The sequence below is a fragment of the Corythoichthys intestinalis genome, chromosome 3, assembly GCF_030265065.1.
Source record: "Corythoichthys intestinalis isolate RoL2023-P3 chromosome 3, ASM3026506v1, whole genome shotgun sequence".
Classification (NCBI taxonomy): Eukaryota; Metazoa; Chordata; class Actinopteri; order Syngnathiformes; family Syngnathidae; genus Corythoichthys; species Corythoichthys intestinalis.
Genome location: NC_080397.1, coordinates 47,801,152 through 47,817,866, shown reverse-complemented (window position 1 = coordinate 47,817,866; position 16,715 = coordinate 47,801,152). Strand labels below are relative to the sequence as shown.

General features: G+C 37.6%; 1 protein-coding gene across 7 annotated transcripts in view; it reads left to right on the top strand.

Annotated features, from left to right (window-relative positions):
- grid2 (glutamate receptor, ionotropic, delta 2) overlaps positions 1-16,715 on the top strand; it is a 1,093,502-nt gene that overhangs the window by 678,604 nt on the left and 398,183 nt on the right. For all 7 annotated transcript variants that reach the window (XR_009062687.1, XR_009062690.1, XR_009062688.1 and 4 more), the window contains exon 5: positions 10,235-10,288. Coding sequence is in view for 3 of the 7 variants with exons in the window: in XM_057831225.1 (XP_057687208.1) it covers positions 10,235-10,288 (54 nt within the window). In the remaining 4 variants the exon portion in view is untranslated. The remainder of the gene's footprint in view (positions 1-10,234; positions 10,289-16,715) is intronic.

Below are 16,715 nucleotides of genomic sequence, written 5' to 3'. Positions count from 1 at the left end.
CTCTGCAGTTCATCCAGAGTGATCATGGGCCTCTTGGCTGCATCTCTGATCAGTTTTCTCCTTGTTTGAGAAGAAAGTTTGGATGGACGGCCGGGTCTTGGTAGATTTGCAGTGGTCTGATGCTCCTTCCATTTCAATATGATGGCTTGCACCGTGCTCCTTGAGATGTTTAAAGCTTGGGAAATCTTTTTGTATCCAAATCCGGCTTTAAACTTCTCCGCAACAGTATCTCGGACCTGCCTGGTGTGTTCCTTGGTTTTCATAATGCTCTCTGCACTTTAAACAGAACCCTGAGACTATCACAGAGCAGGTGCATTTATACGGAGACTTGATTACACACAGGTGGATTCTATTTATCGTCATCGGTCATTTAGGACAACATTGGATCATTCAGAGATCCTCACTGAACTTCTGGACTGAGTTTGCTGCACTGAAAGTAAAGGGGCCGAATAATATTGCACGCCCCACTTTTCAGTTTTTTATTTGTTGAAAAAGTTTAAATTATCCAATAAATGTTGTTCCACTTCACGATTGTGTCCCACTTGTTGTTGATTCTTGACAAAAAAATTAAATTTCATATCTTTATGTTTGAAGCCTGAAATGTGGCGAAAGGTTGCAAGATTCAAGGGGGCCGAATACTTTTGCAAGGCACTGTATATAAATACTTGGCCATTGTTTTGGTTAAGGTATCTGGATTGATTGTTATCAAAAATATGGAATGAGTATTTCACACACAGCTAAATCCATAAATGATAAAGACATTAATTTCGCAATTGGCAAGCGGTTCCTTTTGAAATGACACAGCAGTTAGAAACTATGTATCCCAAATGGCAATGTCAACTTGACACGCCGGGCCATGGAGCAAAGTTAAATGAAAATAAAATGTAATTTTTTAAATTTTTAACGAGGAAAAAAAAAATGAAGCTTGTTTGCCACACAAAAGCTGTACGGTTTAAATGGAGAGAAAAAACTAGCTCAAAGTTTAAAAAAAAATACTGCATTCGTGTTGCATGAGACAATTTCTTAATTTATTATTAAAAATTTAAAACCATTATACCTAATGTTTTTGTGGACATCTTGGACTCTTCAGGTCATCTTTCTTCAAAATCTTTGCCATACGTTTGTCACTTGAGGTCATAAGGTGTTCTGTTGTTTTAATGTTTTTCAGGAAATTACTGTTATTGTATTATGTAATGTTAAATTTCATTGACATGGTAACTCATCACATAATTTATGATATTGTTCAGGGCCGTCGCTAGACCTAATACAATATTGGTGCACAGTGAGGCAATGGCGAGCCAGCAAATTTATTCATTTATTTTTAGCACTTAGCTTTCATAAAAAGTCAGAAAGAGCACTTTAAACTATATACTGTAGTAGCAAATTTGGCTCAATACAGACTCCGATTAGCTGGCGGAGCTGCATGTTTTTTTAGCCTGCACACATCAGGATGTATCTGACTTTTTTTTTTGTAAACATTTGGCGGAAAACACTCAGGTGACTTGAAGTTCTGCTATGAGACCCCGAATTTGGCCAAATTTCAAAATTGTCCAATACGCATGTGTGATACATCATTGGAAAGCTTAAAATCTCAATTTTCTGGGAGAATAAAAAATTTGAAATTGAGGGCATTTTAATAAACACATTTTTAAACCCCTAAACCCTAATTCAAGGTCAGAATGAGAGAGCATAATTAAAGACTGAATGATTTTAACAAGATATTATCGCGTACTTACCTTATTTCGATCCAAAAACTCCCTGTGGCATGTATCACCGAGTGTCAAGACACAAATGGCCACAGCCGGACTTTTTGAGGATATTAAGGGTGAAACACTGTAATATAACAAGGGCCACAATGCAGAAATCGCAGACATCAAGGAGTGGTCGAGATTTTCTTTTTCAAATATTTACCCTTTTAAACGTTTATTTTTCAATTTTTCTTTGTTTGGATTGATAATTTATCATCTAAAATATGGGGGGAAATGCTACAGTAACAAAAAAGAAATACAATTAAGCAATAGTTATGAGGTTGATATCCATGACCTATTTACAGACACTTTATTTTCATTGTCACGTAATTTGTTTAAAAGATTAAACTAGTGTTGCAACGATTAATCGATTAACTCGAGTATTCGATTAGAAAAAAAATATTCAAATTAAATTTTGCTGCCTCGACTATTAGTTTAATTAAAGTGGCGTTGCAATGGTTTGTTTTGAAAGTGTTTGCCTTTTTATTGATTTGAGTGGATACACTGCCCTCTTTTCACATGGCTGAATCCAGCTGCTCCCTGTTAAGACCAACATAAGCTAATTTTTTGTTTGAGCTAATGTTTTTTTTAATGCATTCGTAATTTAGTTTAAAGGTATTTTAACCGTTTTTTTTTTTTGTGGGAATATGTGTTTGAACCATTTTATAGCATTTAACTCATTCACTCCCAGACATTTTCACCGGAGCAAGGCCCTTCGCTCACGGCCGTTTTACTGGCTTTTGACTGATTTTGCAAGGCCCGCAGAAAATTCTGTTCTATTCCTATATAAACATGGAACCCACCAAAAGAAAGATTAGACTCTCTTCTTTCAGCAGAAAAAAATTTAGTTCATATCTTTTTCCATTCTTTAGAAATCAGCATTAGAAAATAGCTTTGAGCAATTTTCCAATTTCTGATGAAAAAATTGAGACATTGAGCTTTTTGTGAACGCATACATTTCAAACATAACTTTGACTGATACACAGGTATTTTTTGCTTTAGTTACATCCCAAACATCTGGATAATGTTTTCCTTTTACAAAATAAGATAAATAACAAGACAAATAGAGCTTTTGATCGCAAAGTAACAATTTATTTACACATAACTAAACTATTGAACTGTTGAACTATTTGCGCACATAACAACGGGGAAGGCTCTCGGCTGCTCCAGTGGCTAATCTGATGAGTCCGGATCAAGATCAGTCTCACTTTTTTCATCATCTTCATCGTTGGTTTCAACCTAGGGCTAAGGTTAAACGCAACGTGAGCTCCGCAGAACACGTGTGGAACCTGACGCTGTTGTGGACGTCACCGTCTGTCTCATCAAGATAGATTTTTTTTTTTTAATCCTTGCTTGACGATGGTTTCGCTTTGTTTTCAAAACACTCCTCCAGTGTCGTTAGCCTTTTTTTCCCCCAATCGTTCTCCACATTTTTCTCAAATTCTCACGCGTCTTCACAAGATCCCTCCAACTTCTGTTTCCTGACTATTTTTCTTCACTTCCTTTCTTGGCCGGAGTTGAGTTCTTACCAAATGCGCTACTGACCTCCAGTGGCCAGTTTTATTGCTTTAAAATGGGTTTTGAGCTTTGTACATAATATTTTAGATAGCTCGGAACCTATAGATGCCTCTTGTCAAAAAAACAAAAAAAAAACGCAAAAGACGTATAAATACATTTTTGGGACACTTAAGCAATTAAAAATTGAACATATTTATACGTTTTTGGGAGCAAATTAGTTAAAGTAGCGGACTTTTGCTACGTAAGTTACTCAATTGCTCTTTTGTTGCACATATATCCTCATTTATTTATTTTTTTATACCGTTTGAGGCTCAGGTCAGGTATTTTAATTTTTTAATGTTCCTTATCCGATTACTCGAGTATTCAAACAAACTAGTTGATCGATTAATTAAAAACTAAAATAATCGATAGCTGCAGGTCAAATTTAAAATATGCGAGTGAATAATTTTTCAAAGTTGTTTTTTTTTTTTAAACTAAATATTAGACATCAATGAATGATTCAAAGCTAGAAATGATGGACATTTTGAATAATAAAAATAATTACTTATATAATTACCTACCTTCTTTGTATGGCTGAAACAAAAGCCGTTGCGCGGTGGCTGTAAACGGGGGTCTCCAGGGTAAAACGGACGAATTAAAAATCATTTGGGGGCTTAATTCGCCATGAAACTGCTATGGCAACATATAGACATAATGTTCTATCAAACACAACAGTTCTTTTGGCTTAAAATACAGCAGTTTATTTTAAAGAGGGCTGCAAGAGCAGAAACTGCTTTTTCAGCCTGTGTTTTCCGCCATATATATATATATTTTAAAAAGACAGTGGTAACAGCATGTAATTAATACGTACTGTCATGGATAAATAATAATAAAATAAATAATAATAATATTGTCCAGATTCTCCCAGTTAGCCATTGCGGGCCTCTGCAGATTGTGTATTCGGACTGAACAGAGTAATATTACCATTTTGAATTAGCACATTCTGTAGATTATGCTATGTAGACTTAAACTGGTTTTTTTTAATTTTTTTTTAACCGGCACTGCAGCTCAATACTGGGGCACGAGCCCCAGTGAAATATGTCTGGCAACGCCCATGGTATCGTTCTTCTTTAAACTATATTAGCTTTTACCTATTTAGTATTGCTAACATTTCAGACTTATGAGGCCATGGAGGTTTGAAAAACAATTCCGCTTTAGTCTTGTCTAAAATGTAGAGTTCCCAAACTGCAAAAATAGTCGAGGGAAATTTTGCTAAATAAACATGAATTTACCAAAATAAACGCTGATGCTTAAATATAATTTGACAAACACATTTTGGCATATGTCTGTCAAAACAAGTATTTCATGTAAGTGCAGTTGAATATCAGTGCCATTCCTCAATCAAATACACATAGCACACTGCTGACTGCAGGGCTGCCGAGGCTGCTCAGATGATCGCAAGAATTGAGGCTTATTTGAAGGGACAGGTGCTCGTTTCATTTACTATTTTGAATTGGACTTAAGTTGATATATTTTGGGTAGGTATGTCTTATAATTGAACAGAGACTTCTAAATAAATGTTTCTGCTTGAATAGAAAATGTAGGGGTGTGACAAAATATCGAAATGGTGATATATCGCGATATTTTGTATCCCAAAAGGTTATCGATATCCTCCTGCCAAGAATCGAGATATGATTTTCAAAAGGTGTCAATGTTTGAAAAAAAACAAAAAGCAAAAAGGAAACAAGTTGCTACCAAAATCTTCCACCATAATAGTGTCTCAATTAACTCTAAGGCTGCATTGACGGTGCTCGACGCCCAATCCACTTAGACTGGGAATGTTTGTTCATTCGAAACCAGTGATTCATGTCAGTTCATATCCTGTTTTATTTTGGTGGGTTCCCTTTTGTTGCTCAGTGTTCCCCTTTGTCAGTCTTGTCTTGCCTCCCCCTTAATCACCTGATTACCCACACCTGTGTATCATTAGCCCTAGGCCTTAAATTCCCCTCTTTTGCCTTGTCTTGTGCCAGTGTGTTTTTCATGTGAGAGAAGCTGTAAGCTAAGACACCATCTTCAGTAAGTTTTGTTCTTGTCATGTTTTATACCAAGTCTACATTGCCGAAGATTTTATGTTGTTACTTTGGTTTATTTTGTACTATGAAGCTGGCCTGTGTTACATGCCACTTAAATAAAACTCATTGGAAACTGCATTTCTTCCATCGTCTCTTGCATTTGAGTCCAGCCGTGTGTGCCCCCCATGACAACCAGAGCATTCAAGGCAAGGCAAGGCAAATTTATTTATTTAGCTTAATTCAATAAAAGGCAATTCAAAGTGCTTTACATCACATGAAGATCATAAAAATCAATAGGATGTAAAAACAAAGACCGTCGAAATAGGAAATAAAGTTATACATAAAAATCGCATTTAATCATGAATAAAATTTTTAAAAAATAATAATAGTTAAAAAAAAAAAAGAAAAAATAATCATGCAAAAGAAGAATGGAAAGCAAATAGATTGAAATCTATAGACAGTTATGGATATGCAGTGCTGAACAAAAGCGGTTTTAGCCCTGCTTTAAATGCGCTAACAGTTTGAGCATACTTCAGACTAGTGCTGCAACAATTAATCGATTAACTCGAGTATTCGATTAGAAGAAAATATTCGACTTAAATTTTGTTGCTTCGAGTATTCGTTTAATTAAAGTGGCATTGTAATAGTTTATTTTGAAAGTGCTTGCATTTTTATTGATTAGGGTGGATACACTGCCCTCTGGTCTGCCTCTTTTCACATGGCTGAATCCAACTGCTCCCTGTTAAGACCAACGTAAGCTAAGCTTTTGTTTGAGCTAATGTTTTTTAATGCATTCATAATTTAGTTTATAAGTATATCTAGTTAGGTATATTTTAGATTTTTTGTGGGAATATGTGTCTGAACCATTTGTTAAGAGCATTGTAAAAAAAACTTTAGCATTTAAACTTTTTCGACGTAATTCAGCCAATTGTTCTTTTGTTTTACACAGATCCAGATTTGGAAAAAAAAAATTATACCGTTTGAGGCTCAGCCCAGGTATTTTTCATGTTCCTTATCCAAATATTACTCGATTATTCGAACTAACTAGTCCATCGATTAATCGACTACTAAAATATTCGATAGCTGCAGCCCTACTTCAGACCTTCAGGTAACTTGTTCTAGAGGTGAGGAGCATAATAACTAAATGCTGCCTCACCCTGCTTGGTTCTTGTTCTTGGAACATACAGGAGACCGGTTCCAGACGACCTTAGGAGTCTAGATGTTTCATAAGAATCTAACAAATCAAGCATGTATTTTGGTCCAAGGCCATTAAGTTTTTTGTAGACGAGCAGTAGTATTTTGTAATCTATCCTTTGACTCACTGGAAGCCATTAATTCTGGCTATATTTTTTAGGTGGTCATAAGTAGATTTAGTGAAGAACTTTAGATGGCTATTAAATTTTAGGTCTGGGTCAATAATTACGCCAAGGATTCTGACTTGATTTGTAGCTGTAAGTGACATTGTGCTAAGGTGCCTGCTTATCTTTGACCTTTCCTTTTTTGGCCCAAAAATGATCACTTCTGTCTTCTCCACATTTAACTGGAGAAAATTCTGGCACATCCATTCATTGATTTGATGAATGCAATTACTCAGGGAGACTTGGGGACTATAATCATGTGGGGACACAAAAATGTACAGTTGTGTATCATCTGCATAGGTGTGATAGGAGATGTCATACTGTTCCATAATCTGAGCTAGGGGAAGCATATAGATGTTAAATAAGAGTGGTCCAAGAATTGACCCTTGAGGGACTCTACACGTGAATTTCATTCGTTCTGACTGATGGTTTCCGATTGACACAAAGAAATCCCTATCATGTAAATAAGATGTGAACCACCGAAGAACAGTGTCAGTAAGCCCTACCCACTGTTCCAATCTGCTGAGTAGTATGTTGTGATCAACTGTGTCGAATGCGGCGCTGAGATCCAATAGTAGCAGCAAAGATGATTTGCCTGCAAATCCAGACTGAAATGAGTTAAAAAGATTGTTTTGCATCATAAAAACCTGGATCTGTTCGAACACAACCCTTTCGATAATTTTCCCCAGGAATGTCAGATTTGATATTGGCCTATAATTACTAATGGTTGAGGTGTCTAGATATGTTTTTTTTTTTGTTTTTTTTAGAAGAGGTTTGATTACTGCAGCTTTTTGTCTGTGGAAACTCTCCTGTTTGGAGAGAAGTATTTCTAATCTGAAGTATGTCTGGGACTATGCAATGAAAAACAGTTTTGAAAAAGTTTGAAGGAAGGATGTCAAGGCAGCATATTGTGGGCTTTAATTTTGACACAATTTCTGTTAAAGTAGCATAGTCCAAGATGCTAAACTGCCTAAGATTGACGTGGGGGACATTTTGGGAGGCATTTAGGCTAGGTTCATACTATACAGGTCTTATTGCACGAATCTGATTTTTTCATGTTTTTCCGACTCGAGTTAGGCGTTACCTTGACGGTCTGAATGGGACAGGACGCATAGAAATGTAGCATTTAAAATCCGATCTGAGCCACTTTCGTATGTGGTTCAAAATCCGATCTGGGCCACATTTTTTCAGAACGCGACTGGCGGTCTGAACTGTCAAACTCCCAAATCGGAATTCGTGCAGTAATTACGCCAGCAAAAAGCAAGAGGCACGGAGGACTGCAGCCATGTAAGCATTAGCGCCTAGCTTGAACTCTGCTGTTAAGCTCGAAGCGGGCTAGACCACAGTCATAAAAAAAATAAAACGAAGGAAAGAATAAGCCTTACAATTTTCGATTTTCATTTTGTGCGCCGAATGGGCAATATTTCATTATTGCACACATGGCCGAGTCGGGGCAAACTGACGCACACACGTCAAGGCTCGTGCGTGTATGTGTTCTATCAGTCCATAGAAACTATGAATATAAGACTAAACGGAGAATATTAATGTCTGTTATTTGTGTCCTCTTTTTGGAAATCAAAATATGATCACTCTGGAATGACAAACAGCTAGCATGTGTAATTTGTTTTGATGCTTCTGCGCATGTGGGTATATTTGCTGAGCGCATCTTGGACTGCGAATTAGTGCGCATGCGTGATACTTAAACGGTCTCAATGGACAAAGGCAGTCTGAACCGGCACGCCAAAAAACAGATATGGCAAAAAATCGGATTTGTGCATTAAGACCTGTAGTATGAACCTAGCCTTAGTGTCACAATTGTTAATCTGGAGTTGTACACAGTCTGTCTTATCTTTAGTACTTTGTGTGTAAAGAATGCTGCGAAATCATTACAGGACACCTCAGATACTAATTCCTGAGGTACTGATGCTTGTGGGTCAGTCATTCTGTCCGATTTTCAGGGCATTTACAGGTCACTTGCTGTTCATTTTAGGGCATTTACAGGTCATTTCCTGTTGAGTTTGAGTCACTGCCTATTCATTTGGGTGATCCCCTGGTCACTTCCTGTTCTGTAACTCAAAATAAACAGGAAGTGACCCATGAAATACCCCAAAATAAACAGGAATTAACTGAAAATCAACAGGTAAATGACCTTAAATTGCCCAAAATTACCTCATTGCCTGGCATTGGCTGTCACTGACGGCCATAGACGTTCAATCCGTTTGAAGTGGGAGGGATCACCCTCCCAGTTCAAATGGATTGGACGTCTACTAGTGATAAACTCATTCCAATTCACAGCAGGAGCTTGTTTTTCTGTTTATTGGTTGTTTGTAGAGTATCCTCGAATGATTTCCTGACCAATGTATCGATAATCGTCATATCGTCAGATCATCGTTATCGTGAACTTTGCATCACGTATCGTATCGTGAGGTAACAAGAGGTTCCCACTCCTAATGAAATCCACCAGAAATGTTCCTAGAATTTGATAAAATATTTTCTCCCCTTCGCATCCTTAGTAGTAGGTGTTTAGGAAACGCGCAAAATAGAAATTCGCCCACTGATTATTGGACATATAAGGCTTTCATAAAGCAGATTGTGTATTGTGAGTTTAGCTGCAATATAACACCTTTGCTTGTTTAGCACCGGTTGTATCACTAAATACTTTTAAACCCTAAGGAGTCATGGGTGGTGTTATAAGAGTACACACTCTTTTAACACCAATCTCTCTTCTCTCATTAGCTGCAAACATCTGTCCAGGCGGCTGCCATTGGGAAATGGTAATGGAATAAAGTGGAAACACTTGCACTACCGCACACCCACGTCAGCAAAAACAACGGCACACGCAATAACTGTGTTTTATTTAATCCGACATACTTTCTTTGACATTTGAAACATTTTTAACAACACAGAAATCAACATGAGAGCTGTATTCTGTGTCGTTGTGCAGCAAAAGTACCAACTTTGACTGAAAATGTCTTTAAAATCATTTCATTGTATGTTGATGAGTGAAAACATGGCCTATAAAGTAAATAAGGTTACAAACTTGCATTTAATTGTGAGTCATCACTCCGTCCGGCTTCGCTATTTCTATCCGCAGACAGAATGCTTTATAATGCTCGTCAGTGTTACGATGATGAAGTTTTATGGAGAGACTATGGGATATTAAAGCACTATTAGCCACACGCTGTCACCCTCTCCAGCTGTTGCTTTTTGTTTACGGCCCCCCCAAAAAGTGTTTTATGATATATAGGCAACTAGGCAATTATAGCTAATGATATATGAGCGGATGTGCGGACCGGGGGAGGGAGATGAAACGCAGAGCACAGTATTACAATACAAAAAAATCATCGCTATATGTAACGGTTATTACTAACAAAGACAAAATCACCTTTTAAATTATTTAAAGCCCTCCAAACTGTCTTTGACGCTCACTGAACTGAGGGTTATTAAGCAGAGGTTGCAAAAGTATTTACTGTTTTAAGTTGGACTTTATTTTACTGCATTGCATTACTTTTTTTTTTTTTTTTTTTTTAATACTAAAAGTCGCTTTGTTGTGTTGCAGGTGGTAGAGACCAACTTGGTGGCCTTTGATTGTCACTGGATACTCATCAATGAGGTAAGTTCAAGAGAGAAGTAGTGCCATATGCCAAATGTTGTGGTGGCATTTTAGTTTTCAAGGCCTTTAGTTGGACGCTGAATAAAAGCTCCAGATTTGGGAGTTCACATGAGTTGACATTGAATTAAGTTATTGTTGCAGCCCAAAACACATCATAGCTTTCATTACACATTCGATCAAAATTTGGATCGACAGTACCGTATTTTTCGGACTATAAGTCGCACCTGAGTATAAGTCGCACCAGCAATAAAATGCCCAACGAAGAGGAAAAAAACATAAGTCGCACCGGAGTATAAGCCGCATTTTTAGGGGAAATTTACTTGATAAAATCCAACACACAGAACAGTCATATGTCATCTTGAAAGGCAATTTAAAATAAAAATACAATAAGAGAACAACATGCTGAATAAGTGTAAAGTATAATAATGTTACATGATGCATGAACAATGAAATGCAATTGTACTGTCCTCACCAGGACGCTACGGCTCGGTCCTGGCTATACAGCGAGCTAAACTCCCAAATTACGATGCTGGACGTCCGTATAGTTTGCTGATTTTGTTTTGGCTGTCGTTATGACACCATCATTTGAAGAGTGAAACTAAAAATAGAAAAAATACAACTCCATTTCGTCCTCGATACCAAACAGGTTCGCATCAATGTAAATCAACGATAATTAGCTGCTATTACAGCAATGACACAAACGGTTAGCATGTGTTTGCTAGCATTAGCACATCGTTCAAACAACCACACAACTGGTTCTAAGTGTCCGATCGCGATTGGAAAACACACAACAAGAGAAAAGATGATATACACAGGCGCTGCCTCTGTAGAGATATTTTACAAACATAAATAACGAACGTTGCTTCTCTGTCTCTGTCTCTCTCTGTGTGGCTATCTGCCTTCTTCTGGCATGTGAGCGCTCTTCTCCACGTACACAAATGTGAGAGCGCCCCCACTTTGGCCTAAAAGTTCCTCAAAGTAAAAGCATGCATTTCAATATAAAAAACTCAATAACAAAATTGAACACACATTGCCAAAGGCAGAACGCGAATGTATCCATAGCTATTAAGAGTTATTCAGATAACTATAGCATAAAAAACATGCTAAGTGTGTGTAACAAACCATCAGTTTCACTCCAAAACACGAGAATAACATTTGAAATAATATCATAATGTGTTAATAATTTCATACATAAGTCGCTACTGAGTATGTCGCACCCCCAGCCAAACTATGAAAAAAAAAATGAAAAAAAAGCGACTTATGGAATACTTATACAATATAAAATACGGGTATGTTTTTCACTAGATAAGAGCAAAAAAATATTGTATACATTACATACTGTTTATTGTGTTGCTGATAAAAATGTCTTCCAATATGATTGTTTAAGGAACCAGAATTAGCCTTTTTTTTTTTTTTTTTTTTTTTTTTTTTTAACTGAATGATCTGTCTTTTATATGGACCAGCTGTGTATACAGTCATTTGAGTTTCTTGAAAGAACAGAAAATGCTTGGTAATATTGAATATTATTATTAATATAGAACACAAGCATGAATGTGCTACAGCACACTACAGGCTGAAGGTTGTGATGAAATGTGTGTGCATGCCCTCTACTGACTAGCACCTAACCTACAGACAAATATAAGTCCGCAAATTATCTGTCCTGATACAAAAAAACAAAACAAAAACAAAAAAACACTAGGCCCTGAGAATGGATAGATACTGGTGCATGCAACATATAGTGTGCCCCCACCCCCTTAAAATGAAAAAAAAAAAAAAAAAAATTTTTTAAACGGGCACCTATAACTACGACTACTACTACAACTGTATTGCCATTTGCTTGTTAGAAAATAGTTTAAAAATGTATTGAACATATACGTATATACTGTGTATATATATGGCGGAAAACATTGACACTGAGACCCCCAATTTGGCCAAATTTCAAAATTGTCCGATCTGCATGTGAGATACATCATTTGAAAGTTTAAAATCTTAATTTTGAACAGCAAGGCATTTGTTTTTAACCTAAATTTGAAACAGCGAAACCCTATTTGGAGGTGAGAGCATGAAAGAGCAGAATTAAAGACGCCATGACTAACGAGATATTATTGCATACTTGTTTCGATCCCAAAACTCCATGTAGCGTGTATCACTGAGTGTCAAGACACAGCTGTGAATGGCCACAGCTGGATTTTGGGGGGATTTTACGGGTGAAACATCGTAATATAACAAGGGTCGCGAGGCAGAAATCGCAGACATCAAGGATTGGTCGAGATTTTCTTTTTCATATATTTACCCTTTTAAACGTTGTCTTTCAATTTTTCTTTTTTTGGATCAATTATTTATCATCTAACACAGTGTTTTTCAACCGGTGTGCTATGCCGTGAGAGATTGTCAGGTGTGCCGCAAGAAATTATCCAAATGTTTTGTTTGTTTTTTTTTTTTAACGTCGTCGGGCGGAGTTGCAGGACGGAAGGACTAGGAAGAAGGTTTCGGTTGGGTGCAAATGAGGGAGGTATTGCTCGTGTCGCGTTCAAGAACTGCTCGGATTTCTAGCCACCTTGCTGTCCGCGACAATGTGGACCCCAGCATGTCTAATGTACGTCATTGGATTACACTCTTCAAGTGTCAATGTACACTAAAGTGTTCTTTCTGTTTTATCCATGTGATGACCGTCAATACTCCCCCTGTGTTTTATTCCAACACATTGTCCAAGACAGCAAGGCGGCCGATGGCTAAAAAACAGAGCAGTTCTTGAATGCGACACGAGCAGCTATCCAACAGCGCCATGGTGCCAAACAAGCTTAAACGTCATTTACAAACGAAACACCCGTCGCTTCAAAACAAGTCGGTGGGCTATTTTGTTCACCTTCGTGAAAACACAGAGAAACAGGCAACTTTTCTGAGAAAAATTACAAAGGTAAATGAGAAGGCCCTTAGAGCCAGTTACCCTGTTGCTGAACTTGTTGCTAAATTCAAAAAGTTCTACACTGTGGCAGAGAAATTAATTCTACCTGCCTGCAAAGTAATTGTCAGCGAGATGCTCGGCCCTGATGTGGTTAAAGACATTGCTAAAGTCCCCCTGTCTGATAAGTCGGAGCTTTTCAAGCCTAACTGCGATAAAAAAAAAAAATTATAAAAATAAGAACATAGACAAAGTGCTGTTGAAGAAGAGTTTTGTGTGTGTCTTTCTTCAATTCCAGCCAGGATATCGGCTGTGTTCATCTTTGTGTTCATGGTGTTCATCTAAACAGGCTCAAGTCACACTGAGTTAGAATAAATATTGAGAAATTATTGGATCTTTAAATGTACTGTACAGGAAGTAATTTTGGAACATTTTTGGTTTTGGTGCGCCACGACATTTTTTCTTAAGTAAAAATGTGCCGTGACTCAAAAGGTTGAAAAACACTGATCTAACATATGGGAGAAAATGCGACAGTAACAAAAAAAAACAAACAAAAAAAAACAAAAAAAAACAATTAAGCGATAGTTATGAGGTAGATATCCGTGACTTTTTTGCAGACACCATATTTTTCATTGTGACGTAACTTGTTTAAAATATGTGAGTGAATAATTTGCCAAGTCCCCCCCCCCCCCCCCCCAACTATTAGACATCAATTAATGATTCTAAGTTAAAAATGACAGACATTTTGAATAATAAATGTAATTAATTACCTTCGTTTTATGGATGGGTTGAAACAAAAGCGGTTGCGCGACATCTGGAAACGGGGGTTTGCAAGGTAAAACGGACAAATTAAAAATAGTTTGGGGGCTTAATGCGCCAATAATCTGCTATAGCAGCATGTAGACATATTCTACCAAACACAAGTTCTTTTGGCTTAAAATACAGCAGTTTATTTTGAAGAGGAGTGCAAGAGCAGAAACTTCTTTTTCAGTCTTTTTCAGTCTTTTCTGTTTTACACCATATACAGTATATACTGTATATTTGTATATAATTATATAACGTGGTAATGAATTGTATTACTTTGTTTTCCTACACTGAATCAAATCGGGTTTTTTTTGTTTTTTTTTTAACTGAACCCAAATCGTGATCAAACTTACCTACCTTACTTACCTTAAGAAGTGGCAGTTCTAGGATTTTTATGAAACAGCGGCCAAGAAGGGGCCACATATTACCCTTAGGGGCCCTCTTTAGGCGCTTTCGCACTGTTGTAACTATACGCAGTTCCTCGACCCTTTTGGGGGTGGATGACGTCATTTTGTCTGTTCGGATATGTAGGAACCTAGGACGCGGACCTCGTCTTCCGAGCTACATTTTAGCGCAGACTCTGAAGTGAGTACTTTCCGCGGGGCCGCAGGAATGATATTACGTAGCTCTTTGGTGATTCGCTGAAATCAGCGGCAAACACGCCCCTTACTTTTCGCGCATCACGTGAACACTTACATCCTTAGTAAACACGTCAAATACATTGTTTTACACTTACCGTAGCCACCTTTGTCTTCTACGGTCGTCTGCTACCCTTTCGGTCTCCATGAAACGAAGAAACATTGCTTGCCTTTGGCTCTGTTGTCTTTTAATGTGCGCTACCAGTCTCGTCGTTAAACGCTGGGATTCTCCGATGATGGAAACGATTCCCTTCAAACATGCAAGAATTGCTGCGGTGTCTTCAGCGGTCTCTATTTCGTTGTCTTCCGTTTAGCTTATGCGCCGCTGCTTGGTGTGGCGACTGGCGAGTAAATAATGCGTCACTGGCGCAGACTAAAACGTCACAGCAGGTCGTATTGGGCGTAGTACCCCATGTGCGAACACGACTGCTTCGCGAAGGATAGCTCCTCGAACTACAGGAGGGCGGGATAGTTAAAGGAGCCAAGTACTCAAATTCCTTCAGTGTGAAAGCGCCTTTTGTTCATTGTTTGTTTTGGTCAACAAGGCAGTATGCAGATCCATCTGCATGTGGCAGGAAAAACATCTTTGCTTGACACTATCTAGCAAAGATGAGCTGGTAAAGTTTGTAATAATTAATATTAAATTATACCGTATGTAAATAAGGATACAATACAGGAACAATAATTTTTATCAGTTTTTTGAAAAGCCATTTTAAACGCGAAAAGAAGCATTAATATTTAACATTCTCAAGAAACATTATCATTCTCTCTCATTTTAGAAAAGAAGGATTCACTGTTTTCCATGCTTTGTGCTAAAATGGGAACAGGAGCACTTCAGGGGCCATTCAAATTAGAGGCGGGGCCAGTGCCCCTGTGGCCCCACCCCTAAAATCGCCTTTGGCTTTAAATGTTATTTTTGTATCGACTCGCAACCCATGTATCTAGATACGTATTGAATCAGTTTCATGTCAAAGATCCTAAACCCTACTACATACAGTAGCTACCGATTTTCAAGACGATGGATTTACGAACAACTGAGGAGTTAGAATTGAAAGACTTCAAGAAGAAGAAAAGCAACAACTACTAGAGTGACGACTTGACAGGATGCATATAGCTTGTAAAAAAGAAAAAGTGGCCTTAGGGTGGGAAAAAAAATTGGAAATTTTTCATCCTTTGGTTGCAATGGACTTTTTTACTGAGGCTTTAAGCAGACAATTCTTGCTCGTGACCTCAATCGAATCCTTTTAGATGACTAATCAAAATTACGTCGTTTGACTTAAATATTAATAGTACCAGAAGGGGAAATGAGTGCACTAGAAGTCCACCAAGTCACGATCTTAATCATACTAATAAACTTTTCTAATTCTTTCCGAAGGAGGAATGTGATTTTGCAGTTGAAATTCAGCTAGGTATTCCTCCCTGTTCACATTTTAATGTGTCCGTTGGTCATAAGATAACATTATTAAACTTTAATATTTGCTATAATTTTATGTAAATGCATTTCCTGGAGAGCTTTGTTTATAATTAATGATACGCGCCTTTGATTAGAAACGAGCAAAATAAGAGCTTCATATTTCCCTAAAAAATAGCCATCCCTCTAACTGATGCCATGTCCAAATTAACCCACTCAAAACCAATTGAGACAAATAATGCCAACCTCAAATTTCCATTAGGAATAAAACAGGTAATAACTGTAATTGCTTCAGTTATGTTATTCTTCAGAAAAGTCAACATTATGATCAAATACACATTTTGCCAAAGATCAGAACAGTCATGTTAATAAAGTAAAAAATAAGATACTGTGAGGTACAATAAGGTACTGTTTACACGACAACAACAACAACAAAAACGACTGGAGACAAAATTACGGATGAGACTCCGGCGTCGTAAAGTTGAAATTATGTATGCCGGTACGTCGTAACTCGGGTACTACCTGTATATGGTATACTACCCCCCCCCCCCCAAAATACCACTGCCTTTACCAGTTTACGTTGTGCGGACGGCAAACTACACCCTAAGCTGGTCGCCAGTCAGTTGTAGGGCACATATAGAAACAGGAAACCATTCACACCTACAATCACAC